Source organism: Manis pentadactyla, chromosome 10, assembly GCF_030020395.1.
Source record: "Manis pentadactyla isolate mManPen7 chromosome 10, mManPen7.hap1, whole genome shotgun sequence".
In the NCBI taxonomy this organism is placed as follows: domain Eukaryota; kingdom Metazoa; phylum Chordata; class Mammalia; order Pholidota; family Manidae; genus Manis; species Manis pentadactyla.
In genome coordinates, this window is record NC_080028.1 from 18,878,392 (window position 1) to 18,892,497 (window position 14,106).

A 14,106-nucleotide genomic window follows, 5' to 3' on the forward strand; every position below is an offset into this window, starting at 1 on the left:
TTCTCAGGATTGCTTTGGCTATTTGAGGTGTTTTGTGGTTCCATATGAATTTTAAAACTATTTGTTCCAGTTCATTGAAGAATGCTGTTGGTAAGGCACTTTATTTTTATTTTTATTAAGATATTATTGATATACACTCTTATGAAGACTTCACATGAAAAAACAATGTGGTTACTACATTCACCCCATTATTGTGCCCCCCCATACACCATTGTAGTCACTGTCCGTCAGTGTAGTAAGATGCCACAGTGTCCCTACTTGTATTCTCTGTGCTATACTGTCTTCCCTGTGACCCCACACACACCATGTGCAATAATCATAATACTCCTTAATCCCCTTCTCCATCCCCCAGCCCTCCCTTTTGGTAACCGCTAGTCCCTTCTTGGAGTCTGTGAATCTTGCTATTTTGGAACAATGTACTTTAGAGATGGGGGGAAGAAAGAATAAATCTTGCCTAATCATTTTTGCTTTGGTTTTAATCTCAACAAATTTCAAACTGTTAGTCAACAGCCTGGCTGATGCTTTAATTTGAACGTCACACACTCAAATACCAGGCCAGCAATAACACTGAGGCAGGTAATGTAACTGGGTGACTCAGGAGGGCCATCACATATACACATAAGAATATCTTTATTTCCACGCATGCACAAAACCCTCTCCCCTTTGTACTTGAATCACGTGGCCCTCTTGTCTTCCATTTACTGTTTTTTCTACAGGTGTGTGTGCAAATATTTCTCACCTGTAAAATACATAAGAGTGCAAAAGCATTATGATGAATGTCAGCTGACCCTGAGGTTATGAAAAGGAGATGAATAGTGGTGGGGACCACGGTGAGCATGAGCCCCTACTAAGGGGCAGGCAGTCCCTGCTTAGCCAAGGCTGATTGTTGCCATGAGGAAATGTGGCCCGTGTGGCAAACACTGTACCACTCCCATAAAATCAGCGTCTCCTAAAGAAGGGCTGAGAAGCGTAAACAGCTTAATTTGGATTGGAGCGAAGGCAATCCTTTTTGCAAGTCTGTTCATTCCATCTGGACTCCAGTTGATTACGTATTTTGAGTTCTCCCTGAAGCTGGCTCTGAGGGGAACTCTAAAATTATGTGAATGATGGGAATATTGGTTAAGTGTGTTGTTTCTCAGAGTGATTAGGGCAAAAAAAAAAAATCGTAATAACCTGGGTATATTGGGAGAGAAAAAAAATCTTTCTAAAATAAGTGGCGCCACGGGATGCCTTCCTAGGAATGACGTGGTGCCAGAGTAGAATTAACTGACCACCTCTGCGTTGGCTCCCTTCCTGTACATCGCACAACTTCTATCGTAACTTTTTTGTATTTAGTGGGGTGTGTTCATCTCCTCGACTAGACTGTGGGACCAGTGGCCAGGTCTAGTTCATTTTTGAAAACCCGGCCCCAAGCGCTGCGAGGCACCGGACACGAACCACACACTTAAGAATTTCAGTTTGGGCACATTTAGCCCAAAGGTTTCCTCTTTCAAACAAAAGGAACTATACAGCAGCTCCTCTTAGTGCAGTAAAAAATCATGATTTCCCAATTACTGTCAATACAGAAAGGGGTTTGTGCACAAGAACAATCAAGGCATTACAGCGCCGTCTGCGGGGCGGTGTCCTTGCGGGGCGGGTCCCAGCCACCTCCGCCCGGAGAGTTCGCCGCGCAGGCGCAGACGGGAGGGCGCGCGCCGGCCCTCCGCCCCTCCGCCCTGCAGGTGGCGCTGGCGGTCCGGCTGCTGCCGCGTCTCTCCGGGCCCGACCCTGGCGGCGCCTGCCGCCTCCCGGGCCGCGGGTCCGCCTCCGCCGCGTGGAGGGCGTGGGCTCCGGCTCCCGGAAGCGGCGGCCGCGGTGCAGAGCCGAGCGGCCGTCGGTTCCCAGAGCGACAATGCGTGGCGGCAGGAGGTTGTGACCTGAGCTCGGGCGCCGGGCCGGGGCTGCTGAATGGCGGCTCGTTGAGGCGGCGGCGACGGCGGCTCTGGCTGCTCGGGACGTGCCGCGGCGGCGGCCGGGGTGATGCTGCTCAAGCTCTTACAGAGGCAGACCTATACCTGCCTGTCCCACAGGTATGGGCTCTACGTCTGTTTCGTGGGCGTCGTGGTCACCATCGTGTCCGCCTTCCAGTTCGGAGAGGTGAGTATGCGCGGAGCCCCGGCCCGGCAGCTGGAACCCGCACGGCCCCGCGGCGCCCCTGCCGCGTCTTCCGAGCCCAGGCGCGCCGCATCTTCCCTGCAGCTCGGGGCAGGTCCCAGCGTCTGCCTTTCCCCCGGAGCTGCGAGAACTCAGCCCCGGGCTGCGTTTCAGTATCTGTCGAGATCCCACCCTCCCGGTGGTCTGGGGGGAGAGGTGCTCGCTCTCCCGATTGCCTTTCCTCCGGGTTCTTTCTTGGGGCCCACAAGTTTGACTTTCTCCTTCAGGCCTTGTCCCTCTCCACGAAGACCCTTCCTGGGACCCAGCGTTTTTGTCTTTTTCGCATTACCAAATTCTTCTAAATTCGCACTCCCTGCCCTTCCTACAGCGTTTCTCCTCCAGGTCACCCTTCTACTAATCTTTCCACCGTAGACAAAGGCATGTTATCGTCTTAATCCCGTTTCTTCCGGATCTCAAAACTGTCCAAGAGGCGTGTTTCTTTGCACGTGAAGTTGCAGTGGGAAGGGTGTACTGTCCTCAAGTTTAAAGGACTTGCGTGTGAAGGGTGATTTTTTGTTTTTTTTTGCACTTTCGCTCCTATTTGAGACAACTGTACATCATGAGCCCGAAGAGGATCTGCTGGTAGATGTGCACACACCGATGTTGGGAGGGTTCTTCGCAACTCCACACGCTTTTCTTTATCCCGAGGTCAGCTGAGGCTAGGACCCCTTCACATGACCAGGACACCTGACTAACCTGGATTCCAGCACCTGACCTTTTGGGATCCAGCACAAGCCCTTGGGTTATGGGATCTACTAGTAATTTTGACTCTAGATCACACAAACCAGGCCTTTCTCGATCTGTTTATAGTTAATGTGCAATAAAGTAGTTCAGTTAGATTGTAAACTCTTTAGGAAGTCCAAGCAACAGGTTTGAGAGGTGGAAACACCCAGGTTTAATAGATTTTGTTCCCCTCTGGATATATAGTTTCAACATTTTCTTGAATGAAACAACCTCTTGGTTTAGGTGGGGTAGTTATGTCATTATTGACAGTCTAATGCAGTATTCTTTATCATAAAGAAGTGTAGAGACACTGCATAGGTCAGAACCGAAGAGTACACCTCCTGTGTGATTTTAGAGAACACAACTTTAAAAAGTTAAGTGTCTGTAGCAACTGGGAGAAAAGTTATATTTTCACATTGTTAGAAATTCCGTCTTAAATTTTCTCTCTCCCCCATTTTTTTTTTTTTGGTAAGAGGCTGCAGAAGGTTTTGTAATTAACAGTGGTTTCTAGAAATGCTGCAGTATACATTTGCTTGAAGTTTGTACCCTCTTGTGGATTGTAAACTCCACAAGAGAGAGTGCTAACTACTGAAACTCTGCCCCAACCCTGGTACCAGGTACTGCCATAGTATGCAGTCTAAATATTTGTTTAGTGAATGAATGAATTATATGGCATGATTTCCAATTGTACACTTTTAGTAGTTCCTGTTCTAGGGGCTAATAAAACAAATTTTAAGGAAGGGTGAGACAGTGCCCAGAATTGTAAGTGTGGAATATGTGCCTAATACTATACCACCTGCTATTCTGTCTTTGTTTCATGTGTTGCAACTTAATATAGTGAATATATCTATGTATAGTTAAATGTCTTATTGCTGATAGAAGATTTCTTTTGGCCCTGAGTAGTTTTAAGTTAGCTATTTATTAACACCCCTGCAGTGTGAAGGTGACTGAAAGGCATCAGTTGTTAGAATTTTTCATTTTGTATATTCCATAGCTAATCATTTATTTACCAAAAGAAAGACATTTGTCAGCCTTGAAATGGCCACAGATCTTAAACTTTGGAAAAGATAAAAGAAATAAGAGGTAAAGAATGTCAGCAGGTGCCATGGGAGGTGGAGACAACCGGTTTAATACTATTAATATATTGCCTGTAGTTAATTTCTACAGCTCAGTGGAAAAAAGAAGCTGTAGGATTAGGATAGACTTGGGTCTGAATGCTGGGGGTGCCAGTATTAATGATCATGATTATAGCTAATGACATAGTGCTTACTGGATGCCACTCTCTTAACTGCTTTACATATATTAACTCATTTAATCCTCACAACATCCTCCCTGTGAGATGGGTACTACTATTATACCCATTTTATGGGTGATGAAATGGAGGCATTTGCACAAGGGAATTCAGTTAGTTCATGCAGAGCTGGGCATCAGACCAAGGCAGTATGTGGCTCCAGAGCTGTACCCTTAAAGCACATATCTTTATGGTCTCTCAGACAGCGCAGGCTATTCCTTGTATGATCTTGGAAAGGATACTTAATTTCTTTGAACATCAGCTTCCTTATTTTTAAAATGGAGGCAAGAATACCTTGTAGGGTTGATGGTAAGGATGAAAAAAGATCCGTATGTAAAGCACCCTTCACAGTTCCTGGTACATAACAGAATCTTACTAACTGGTAGTAACTACAGCTGCTAATATTCATCATCAGCTGTTTTATGCCCTTAGTCCTTATTTTGAAATAAACCCTTGAAATAGAATACTCTCATCATACAGTTAATGTTACCGACTTGTTAATTTCACTAACTGTAGTGGATTAAAGGACTAAGAAGACCATTGTTAAATGTGAATTCATTATCTTTTCTCCCCTTCTGAGTGGCATTGGCTGCTAAATTTTGATAAGCCGTTTGTACAGCTCATCCACCTTTAGAGAAAGAAACGTGTAATTGAGGGAGGAAGGAATTAAGATATTTTTTCATTTTCACCTTCAGTTGAGCCAAGTACTTCTTGGAGAACCCTTGGGAACTCTGATCTAACAAAAATAGAGCTGGATCCAAATCACAGGGAGGGCCTCAGGATGGGGACCAGTGACCCCTGAAGTATATGCTGTGGGGTGAGGGCAGCAAGGAGGAGCTTGTCTGTTGTAAACTCGTTGGCTTGGGCAAGTCATGTGGCCTCAGGGAGCCTCAGTTTTCTCATCTACAAAGGAAGGCACTATATTACTGTGCTCCTAGGATACTTTTTAGCTCAGAAGCTTCTAAATTTAAATGTTTGGCCTCTGTTAGTTGACATTGTATAGATTTTAAAACATGCTTTTGAGGTAAAAATTTATTATTTCGGTGCCATCATTACTTAGCAGAATCGTTTATTTGCAAATCTACAATCTCATCTGAAATTTCAGCTGAACTATCTTATAAACATTAGTATCTTTTACAGTGAAACATGACTGTTCATACTCGGTGAGGAAAATAGACTATAAATAACTTCAAGTTATTTTAGGTCAGGTTTTGCCACCAAAGGAATTCTCATCTGGCCAAGCTTTGCTGCCAAATGAGGTACAAAGAGATAGATACTCAGTGTTGAGAGCTCTTTGGCCTTCAGGATTGGGAATTTCTGCTAGGTGTGTATGTGTGTATTTGTGTGTGTGTGTGTGTGTGGCTTTTGTGTGTTTAAAATATCTGACTTCCTCACATGCGCTAAGTATGGAAACAAATATCCAAAAATCGGCTTCCACAAGGAAGTCAGATAGGTTCAGACAGAATCTGCTGACACTGGGTAGTAACCTTCCCCTGGCCTTCCTGCTCCCTTTTGCTTGTCTGCCTTCTGCCATTTCGGATTAGTACAGTATTGTTCCGTGAAAGGAAGATCACAAACTAGGTCCAGCTCAAGCTGTGTTTAGCCCTGGTGGTCAGATTCCCATAGTGCCTCATTTCAGGAAAGAAATTAGTTATCTTGTTTTTATTTGATTAGTTCACTCCCTAAACAGATGTATTTTGAGCTTGTTCTCTGCCAAAGACAACAAATAGGGGAAGTGAAAGGGGCCTGTCCTGGGACACAGGAGACAGCCTGGTTTCAGCTCCACCACAAACTGTGAATCTCAGCGGTTCCCCAACTGTGTTATTCCCAGCTGCCTCCTGGTTTGGGGCAGCCATTATTATCTGTTTTGCATACATTTCTTTTGACGGTGGGGAAAGCTTTCATTGTTAAAAATAATGTTTTAAAGTTTCTAGACTAGAATTCTAACACCCGCGTTTTAGTTTTAATGTTCTGTGAATATACATTTGTTGGGTACGTCACATAAGAAGTATGAACTAAGGACAGTACAGTGGGGTTTGTGCTACAGAGAAAATGTCAGTGGCTGCAGAGCCTTCTTAAGTGGTCTCTTTCTTGTGGGGGGCTTGGGAGAGATACACAGCCCAGCTAACTGTCCGAGCAGGGACCTTGTCTTATTCCCTGATGTATTCCTAGCACCTGGAAAGTGCTTGGTATTCAGTTGGTGCCTAATAAATACTTGATGGAGGGATTGATGGATGAATGAATTGGAGTGATCTTAACTAACATTTCCTTCAAGCTCATTTCCAAGCTTATTTCCGGAGGAATTAAGTAATTGAGTGTCTGGGTTGGTATACAATAATTGCTTAGAAAAATCAGAGGGAGGGAAGAAAATTAAGTGTGAAACATCTTAGAGGAAGTTCAGACTTTTACAAGGAGGCAGGAGCATTTAAAAAAAAATTATTAGTGGTTTAAAATTGCCACTGCTGTTAGCAGCATTTAGTTGTGACAGAATCCCAACTTAGACCTGGCTTAAGAAAAAAGGTAATTTTTTTACTTGTGTCATTGAAAAGTATAAAGGTGAAACTTCTGGCAGGGTTGGATCAAGGCATTCAGATGATGTCATCAGAAGTCTCCTTCTGTCCCTGTTCTTCAGCTTTGTTGGTTTCCTTCTTAGGCCCCTCTCCCCATGTGGGAATAAAGATTGCTGCCAGCAACTCCAGCTTCTTGTCTACCAGTTGAGTAACTACAGCAAAAACAGGACTTCTCTTTAGTGCCAGCTAGACCCAGGGTGACTTGGCTATCCAAGGAATGAGTGCCCTTGCTACACCCTCATTCACCACCTGGATTATTCCCAGAACCAGGGCTGTGGGGGAGCCGCCACTCTCATCTCAACCATTTGAAGTGAGAGTTCTCCAGAGGGAAGTCACCAGGTTGTTAGCAAGAGCAGTGCCAGAGCAACAGATGTCACAGACACCGGCTTGAGTCAAAACCCATTTCCTTTCCTTGGCCTTAATGTTGACATTGTGACTCTGATAGCTGTTAGCCCTTTATCTTCTAAAAGATATAAAAAAGAGTTGTTTCTGTTTTTAATATCTTGTTAATTACTCTGTGTTCAACTTGTATTCTTAGGTAGGTATTTAATACAGAGTTTAGTTAACCACAGCTCATGTGCCTTCATAAATCTTTCAGTAGTAATTCATTATACAATCTTTAAGTTAATATGGTGATTTGATAGTTGCATTTTTGGTACTGAGGGCTAAATACTGATTTTGTTAATTAAATTCAGCATGTTGTATGAGAACATGATCGAAGATGACCGTCTGCCGGTCTCTTGTGCGTGGCCCGCATCTGGTGCGCAGGAGACCCCATCCTTGTATCTTTAGGAGAGGAAAGATACTTTTCCTCTACTCTTCTAAGTAAGTTCTCAGCTACGGCCACTATAACAAAAGACAGATAAACGACAGAAAAGCATACCCATTCATTCAATGATTGCTTTACTGATACGGAATTCATAAGGAAATTTCCTCCTCGAGGAAATGAAGACTTAAAGAAGCAGTTAAACCTGGGTATTTTTATGGTAGGCTTGATGAAGAGTGGGGAGTTGTGGGAGAAATGGTGTAGAACAGAAGAGGGTATAGGCTGAGCATAGTAAGCTGGGGAAGCCCAAGACTTGTGCATTCAGATTCCTTTTGGCTGCGCTTTGTCTTGGGTGATGAAGATACTCCTTCCCTCCAGGTATGGAGAGGGCGCCTCTCACAGAGGGTCTTACGACCTGCTTTAGGGGAAGGTCAGAAAATCCTTCCTGCACTTTCTCTTTCTCAGATTCCTTCAGCTTGAAATATTCAATATACCAAGGTGCCATATTTGGGGTTGCATAGCCTGAACCCCGTCAGCTGAAGGCGGGGAAGTGTGGGCTGATTCCAGCAGAGCAGCAACCTCTCCCTTGGCCTCAGAGCAGTTAGCCCGCCAGCCCCGTATTTCTCAGGTGTGAGACAGATGTGGCACCCACCCAGTTGCATCGACCGTTAGTGGGCTCTCTTGGCGATTCCATTGAGCCCTTTGCCTGGGCTTGAGGTGAAGGGAAAGCGATTTCCACCCCTCCCCTTAATGAGGTGAAGCAGAATTCACAGAATGCCAGCAGCTTCCAGAAACCCTCCTCTGGACCTGTGTACCATGATTTGAATGAGTTTTCAGCTGCCTCCTTCTGGAAACTTTTCATCTTGGTCTAACACTTCACTTGTGGTATCCGGTACTTGATGCCTCAGAAGAAACTTTCATTTCTATGTGTGTAACTTCTCGATGCAGGTACCGGTTAATTGAGCTTGTCCAGGAGGTGAAACTTGTCATTTCTGTACTCAACATCCTGAATACAGAGACATTGTATCTTTCTTGTCCTAGAATCCCTGCACCCCAGCAGAGCACAGGAATCAGTAAGTTTTTATTTGAGCACTGTGTCAGGCCCCTGGGCATATAGAGAAGTGAACAAAACAGGTTCCTGCAGACAAGCTTCTCTTGTGGTTGTGCAGTCAGACATTAAATGCCACCTAATTACAGTTGTGAGAAATGCTACAAAGATGGAGAGAGTGTTATGGAAGAGACCAGCAATGAGAACCAGTCTTGCCTGGTGGCTGGGTCAGGGGAGGCTGGGTCAGGAGTTCAATTTGGAAGGGTCAGAATTACTGAGCAGAGGACAGAGGAGGGCAAGTCTGCTCTAGGCCCCTGGTTGTCAGCTGGGGGCGATTTTGCTCCTCAGAGGCATTTGGCAATGTCTGGAGACATTTTGGGTTGTCGCAGCTGGGGCTGAGGGTGCTGCTGGCTTTTAGCTGGAGACAGAACATCCTGCAGCGTACAGGTCAGCCCCGCAATGAAGGTTTCAGTACTTTACACATCAACAGTGCCCTGGGTGGGGAACCCTGTATTGAAGGGAGCAAGAATGGCTGCGGGGCCCTTGGGAGCCTTGGAGTAGGCTGGTGGAAGAGCATATTAAGAAAAGTGGACAGATTTGAGAGATTTGGGAGGCAAAATCAACTGGGCTTTATGTTGCATTGTGTGCCAGACACTCTGCTGATGTCTTGACCAAAGAGAGCAAGATAGTAGAATTCATTTTGGCTCTCCCAGACCCCAACAATAGGTGTGCAGTGAATACTTATTTGTTGAATGGATACTTATTAATGTTTACTTTTGCTCACTGATTGTGATTGCGCCTAGTGAAGAAAGGTGGTTTAAATGAGATGCCTAAGTTATATAAGGCACCTTGCACAGTGCCTGGCACATGTCAGTAAATGCCAAAATGCCACACGTCCTGTCCCAGGACTGTCCTTCCCTTGGCCATGAAGACACCTGCAGGAGACTTTCCTTCTGGGCTGATGGCCAAGGTCACCACGAAGAGTATAGTAACCTTTCATTAGACAGCCGGAAAGTTCAGTTTCTTTACCTGAGTGTACTTTGTTATGGTTGATATGAAGGCAGAGAAAGCAAGCGTGTTATTAATTTAATACTTGCTGCACTTTAAATAATGTATGTTATTCTAGTTCCTTCTAGAAGGTAACAGGTCCTGCTATGGTGTTATATATATTCACCATATATATTTTTAAGTTCTTACTGTCCTTTAGATGGATTGTTGTAGTCTTGTGATCCACATGCAGTGTCTTTACCAGGTGATTAGTCAGCCTGTGTGTGATTCATGCTTGTGCTAAATTAAGCAGGAAGAAAAGTGATCTTTCAAAAATGTTACAGACTAAGTTACACTTGTGCAAGGAGAGCCAAATGCATCCTACAATCAGACTGAAAACTGATTTAAAATTGCTTCCTAAATGGTTTCTTCTCTTAGTTTTTAGTTTCTCTTTCTCCTTTGATCTACCTTTTCCCCCCATTACCCCATTCCATTAATTTCATTTCTGTCTCTGATTAATTCCAAATTGGATGAAGCTTCTTTACCACATTTCCAGAAGTCTTCATTCAGCAGAGCTATGTAGAGGGGTTTACTGTGGTCCAGGTACTCTCCTGCTTACCAGAGACACTAAGATGGTTCAGTTTCTTTCTGCTCTTGAACTCACTCTCCACACAGGGAGATTGACAAATAGACAAATTTAGCTGCATTATGATAAATTAAGTTGAAGAGCTAGACATGGGTGTCACGGCAAGTTTTCTCAGACAGAGTAACATCTGAGCTTGATCTTGAAGGAGATGGCTGAGGGAATAAAGGGGAGCCCCACCCTGACCCTCCTCTTAAAGGGGGGTCATAGGTAAAAGTTGCCATAGGTATACAGGTTCTGGGTATGAGAAGCACTGTCACCCTGTGGGACCAAAACTAGCTCCGAAGGGCTGCCACATACCAGGGATTAAAGCTGGAGAGGCAGGCAGTGGCTTATTCAGGACATGCCTATTGAGTGGTGCTAAGGAGTTGGATTCATCCTAAAGAAAATGGGGACCATTCATATGATTTTAAGCTGCAAGGTTGAGGGGAGAGATTTTAAGCAAGAGAGTGATGAATCAGATCTATATTGAGAGACCAGTTGCTCTGGAGCTGGTGTTGAAGACAATTGCAGGTGCCAGAGAACTGGTAACAGGAGACTGTGGGGTGCAGTAGAAATTAAGGTGAAAATACCATGTTGAATACAGTGTTTCAGAATTAGTGGGCTTTGAATTGATTTTTATCATTGTACAAAGGCCTTGAAAAAAGGGTGTCTTTGCTTTTTGAAACTGGCATTATCTTTTGCTGATTACTGCTTGACCTTGGGCAAATTTCTTTATTTGAAATTTGTCATTACTTAATAGAATGTAAAGTAGAATAACTTATATCAAAGTATTTCAAAGCCATTGAGACTCTAGCATTTAAAAGTAAGCTCTTACCCTAACCCAGCAGTTTTCAAAGTATAGTCTGGGGTCCCTTTCTGGCTCCTTAAGGTCAAAACTATTTTTATAATACTAAGGCATTGTTACGTTTTTACTCTCATTCTCATACGACGGAGACAGAGGAGTTTTCCAGAGGCCTTCAGGACATGTGACATTGCAACAGACTGGAAGCAGAACAGACAGATATTCCAGTTCTCCTACTAAACCAGACGTTGAAGAAATTTGCGAGGATTAAAAACAATGCTATTCTTCTCACCAAATTTTCTCTGGGAAAATAGTTATTTTTTTCATAAAAATACTTATGTTAACTTTAATGGGTTTGTTTCCTTTTAAATGAACAAATATTTTTAAATTTCCTCAGTGTTAATTTTAATATGGTGAATATCAATAAACATAATTCACATTTAAAAAAAACTGGGGTCTTAAATTTTGATTTTTTAAGAGTATAAAGGGGTTCTGAGACCAAGAAGTCTGAGAATCTCTGTTCCAAATGTTTAATGAGAAATGCAAGGCATTTCTGTTGTGCAGAAACAAATATAAACCACCCTTACCTTTCACCACTCTTGTTCTATTACAATCCATTTTCCACACTGCAACCAGGGTATGTTTTTAAAAATGTGAATCAGATTGCATCATGCTCAGTTACACAGTAGAAAATGCAGACTCCTTCAAATAGTCTGTATGTAAGATCCTAAATGCGCCAAGTCTGCCCACCTCTTTGAGCAGGGTGTATCGTGTATCCACTGTGCATCATGTAACTATTTCTACAAAAATGCTCTGTAGCAAACTACCTCAAAATTTGCTGGCTTAAAACAGGGGCAGCAAACTACATGTATTTTTGTATGGCCCACAATTTAAGAGTGGATTTTACATTTTTAAGTGGTTTTGACACACTAACAGAAGGGTAATCTTTCCTAACATGAAAATTATATGAATTGCAAATACTGGTGTTCATAAATAAAGTTTTATTGGAACATAGCCATATCAATTCATTTACTTGTCTATGGCTGATCTGTCATTCCAACAGCAGAATTGAGAAACCTAAATGGCCTGAAAAGCCTAAGATGTTTACTGTTTGGCCCTTTACAGAAAAAGTTTTCAATGTCTGGTTTACAGTGATTCTCTGGGATGTGCAGGTCAGCTGGGAGTTGGCTCATCTGGGTTGGTGGACTCAGTTCGCTTTGCTCCACATTTCTTTCATCCTCTTGGGACCTGTGGGCCAGCCTGGACATGCTTATCTCAAGGAAATAGTAAAGGCACAAAAAATCAGGTGGATACTTGCAAACTTTCCTGAGGGTTTAGGTTCAGAACTGGTGCATCGTTTTTTCCCTTGAACACATTCAGTTTATTTCTGCCTCAGGACCTTTGCACTCTCTGTCACATCAACCTTCCCGTGGAACATCATGTGACATGCTCCTTCCATCCCAGTTCATTAACAGCCCAGTTCAGTAGCACTTTCCCCACCACCCACCCTAAGCCACCTTTCACCAGGTTATTCCTTACTATATTCCTTCCCTCTCTTCTAAATCTTTTTAAAAATAGTATCTGATATGCATCAGATGTTTAAGTATGCTAATACTCAGTTGGAAAATGTGTGTGTATGTATAGATTTAATGTCTCTCTCACCAAAATGCAGGCTCTATTGGAGCAGCGTTTCTGTCTTATTCACCACTGTATCCTCAGCCCCTAGAATGGAGCCTGGCATCAAGAAGTTGAGTGCAGAGGTATTTTTTCCCAGTGCCTACATATCCAAAGGTCACCTGCAGTGATCAGTTTCTAAATTCAACCTCAATAGCAAGTATATAGGTAGAGTTGATATTAGTTGATAGACATGTATAATTAAATCAGGGTTCTTCAGATAAACAGAACCAATATATGTGTGTATAGAAATAAATTTATTGTATGGAACTGGCTTGCACAATTCTGGAGACTGAGAAGTCTCCAAGATCTGCATTTAGCAAGGCCAGAGACCTGGGAGAGCCAGTGGTGTAGTTCTCATTTGAGTCCAGAGGCCTGACAACCAGAAAACTGATGGGGTAGTTCCAGTCCGAAGGTTAACAGGCTCGAGACTGAGGAAGAGCTGATGTTTCAGTCTGAAGGCAGGAAAAAAACTGATGTTTCAGCTCAAGGTAGTCAGGTCAGAGGAAATTCTTACTCAGCCTTTCTGTCACGTTTAGACCTTCAACTGATGGGATGAAACCCAATCCACTTAGGAGGGATATAGGCTGCTTTACTCAGTCTAGGAGTCAAATGTTAATTTCATCTGGAAACACACCCAAAGTAATGTTTGGTGAAGTATCTGGAGACTCTGTGGCCCAGTCAAGTTGATAATTTAATATATTTGATGTTTCAGAGCAGTTTTAAGTTTACAGAAAAAATTGCTTAGAAAGTACAGACTTCCCATATACCCTCTCTCCCCAGCATAATTTCCCGTTTTTAAGTTTGCATCAGAGTGGTACGTTTTTTATAATTGATAAACCAACATGAATACATTATTATTAACTAATGAGCATAAATTAAATTAGAATTTATTCTTTGTGTTGTACTGTTCTATGGGTTTTGACAAACACATAATGTCGTAGATATCTGCCATTATACAGAATAGTTTCAACTGCACTAAAAATGTCCTTGTTTTACACTCTGCATAGTCATCTTCCCCTCCCTACCCCCAGGCAATCACTGATTATTTTTTTTTTTACTGTGTATATATACTTATGCTTGTCCAGAATGTCATAAAATTCATTTCATAAAATGAAAAACAAAATTCAAGCAAGGATATTTGAAATCTACTTGGTTTTATTAAGCAACTCATGAATTGGGCAGCATCCCATCTAGGAAGTGGTGTTGCTCTGAGGAGTCTTACACTGTGGAAGGTCTTTATAGGAAGCAGGGTGGGGCAAGGAGTTATTCGCAGAAGAGAAGGGATTGTTTCAGGCAAGGTCACCTTCCCTGAGGGCTAGGAGCAAGGGTCTTATAGGTAGATGACCTCATCTTTTTCGGGGATGGAGAGGCAGCTGTGAGAGACTATCTCCTTGCCGACCAGAAAATACCTGACTTACATTTCT

The 14,106-nt window shown here is 43.1% G+C and overlaps 1 protein-coding gene across 2 annotated transcripts in view; it reads left to right on the plus strand.

Annotated features, from left to right (window-relative positions):
• The first annotated feature begins 1,523 nt into the window (after positions 1-1,523).
• GNPTAB (N-acetylglucosamine-1-phosphate transferase subunits alpha and beta) overlaps positions 1,524-14,106 on the plus strand; it is a 78,157-nt gene continuing 65,574 nt past the window's right edge. The window contains exon 1 of one of the 2 annotated variants that reach the window (XM_057486463.1): positions 1,524-2,069. In XM_057486463.1, the coding sequence (XP_057342446.1) occupies positions 1,539-2,069 (531 nt within the window). In that variant the 5' untranslated portion in view covers positions 1,524-1,538. Of the gene's footprint in view, positions 2,137-14,106 lie in introns of both variants that reach the window. The other variant, XM_036891163.2, reaches the window with a different exon arrangement.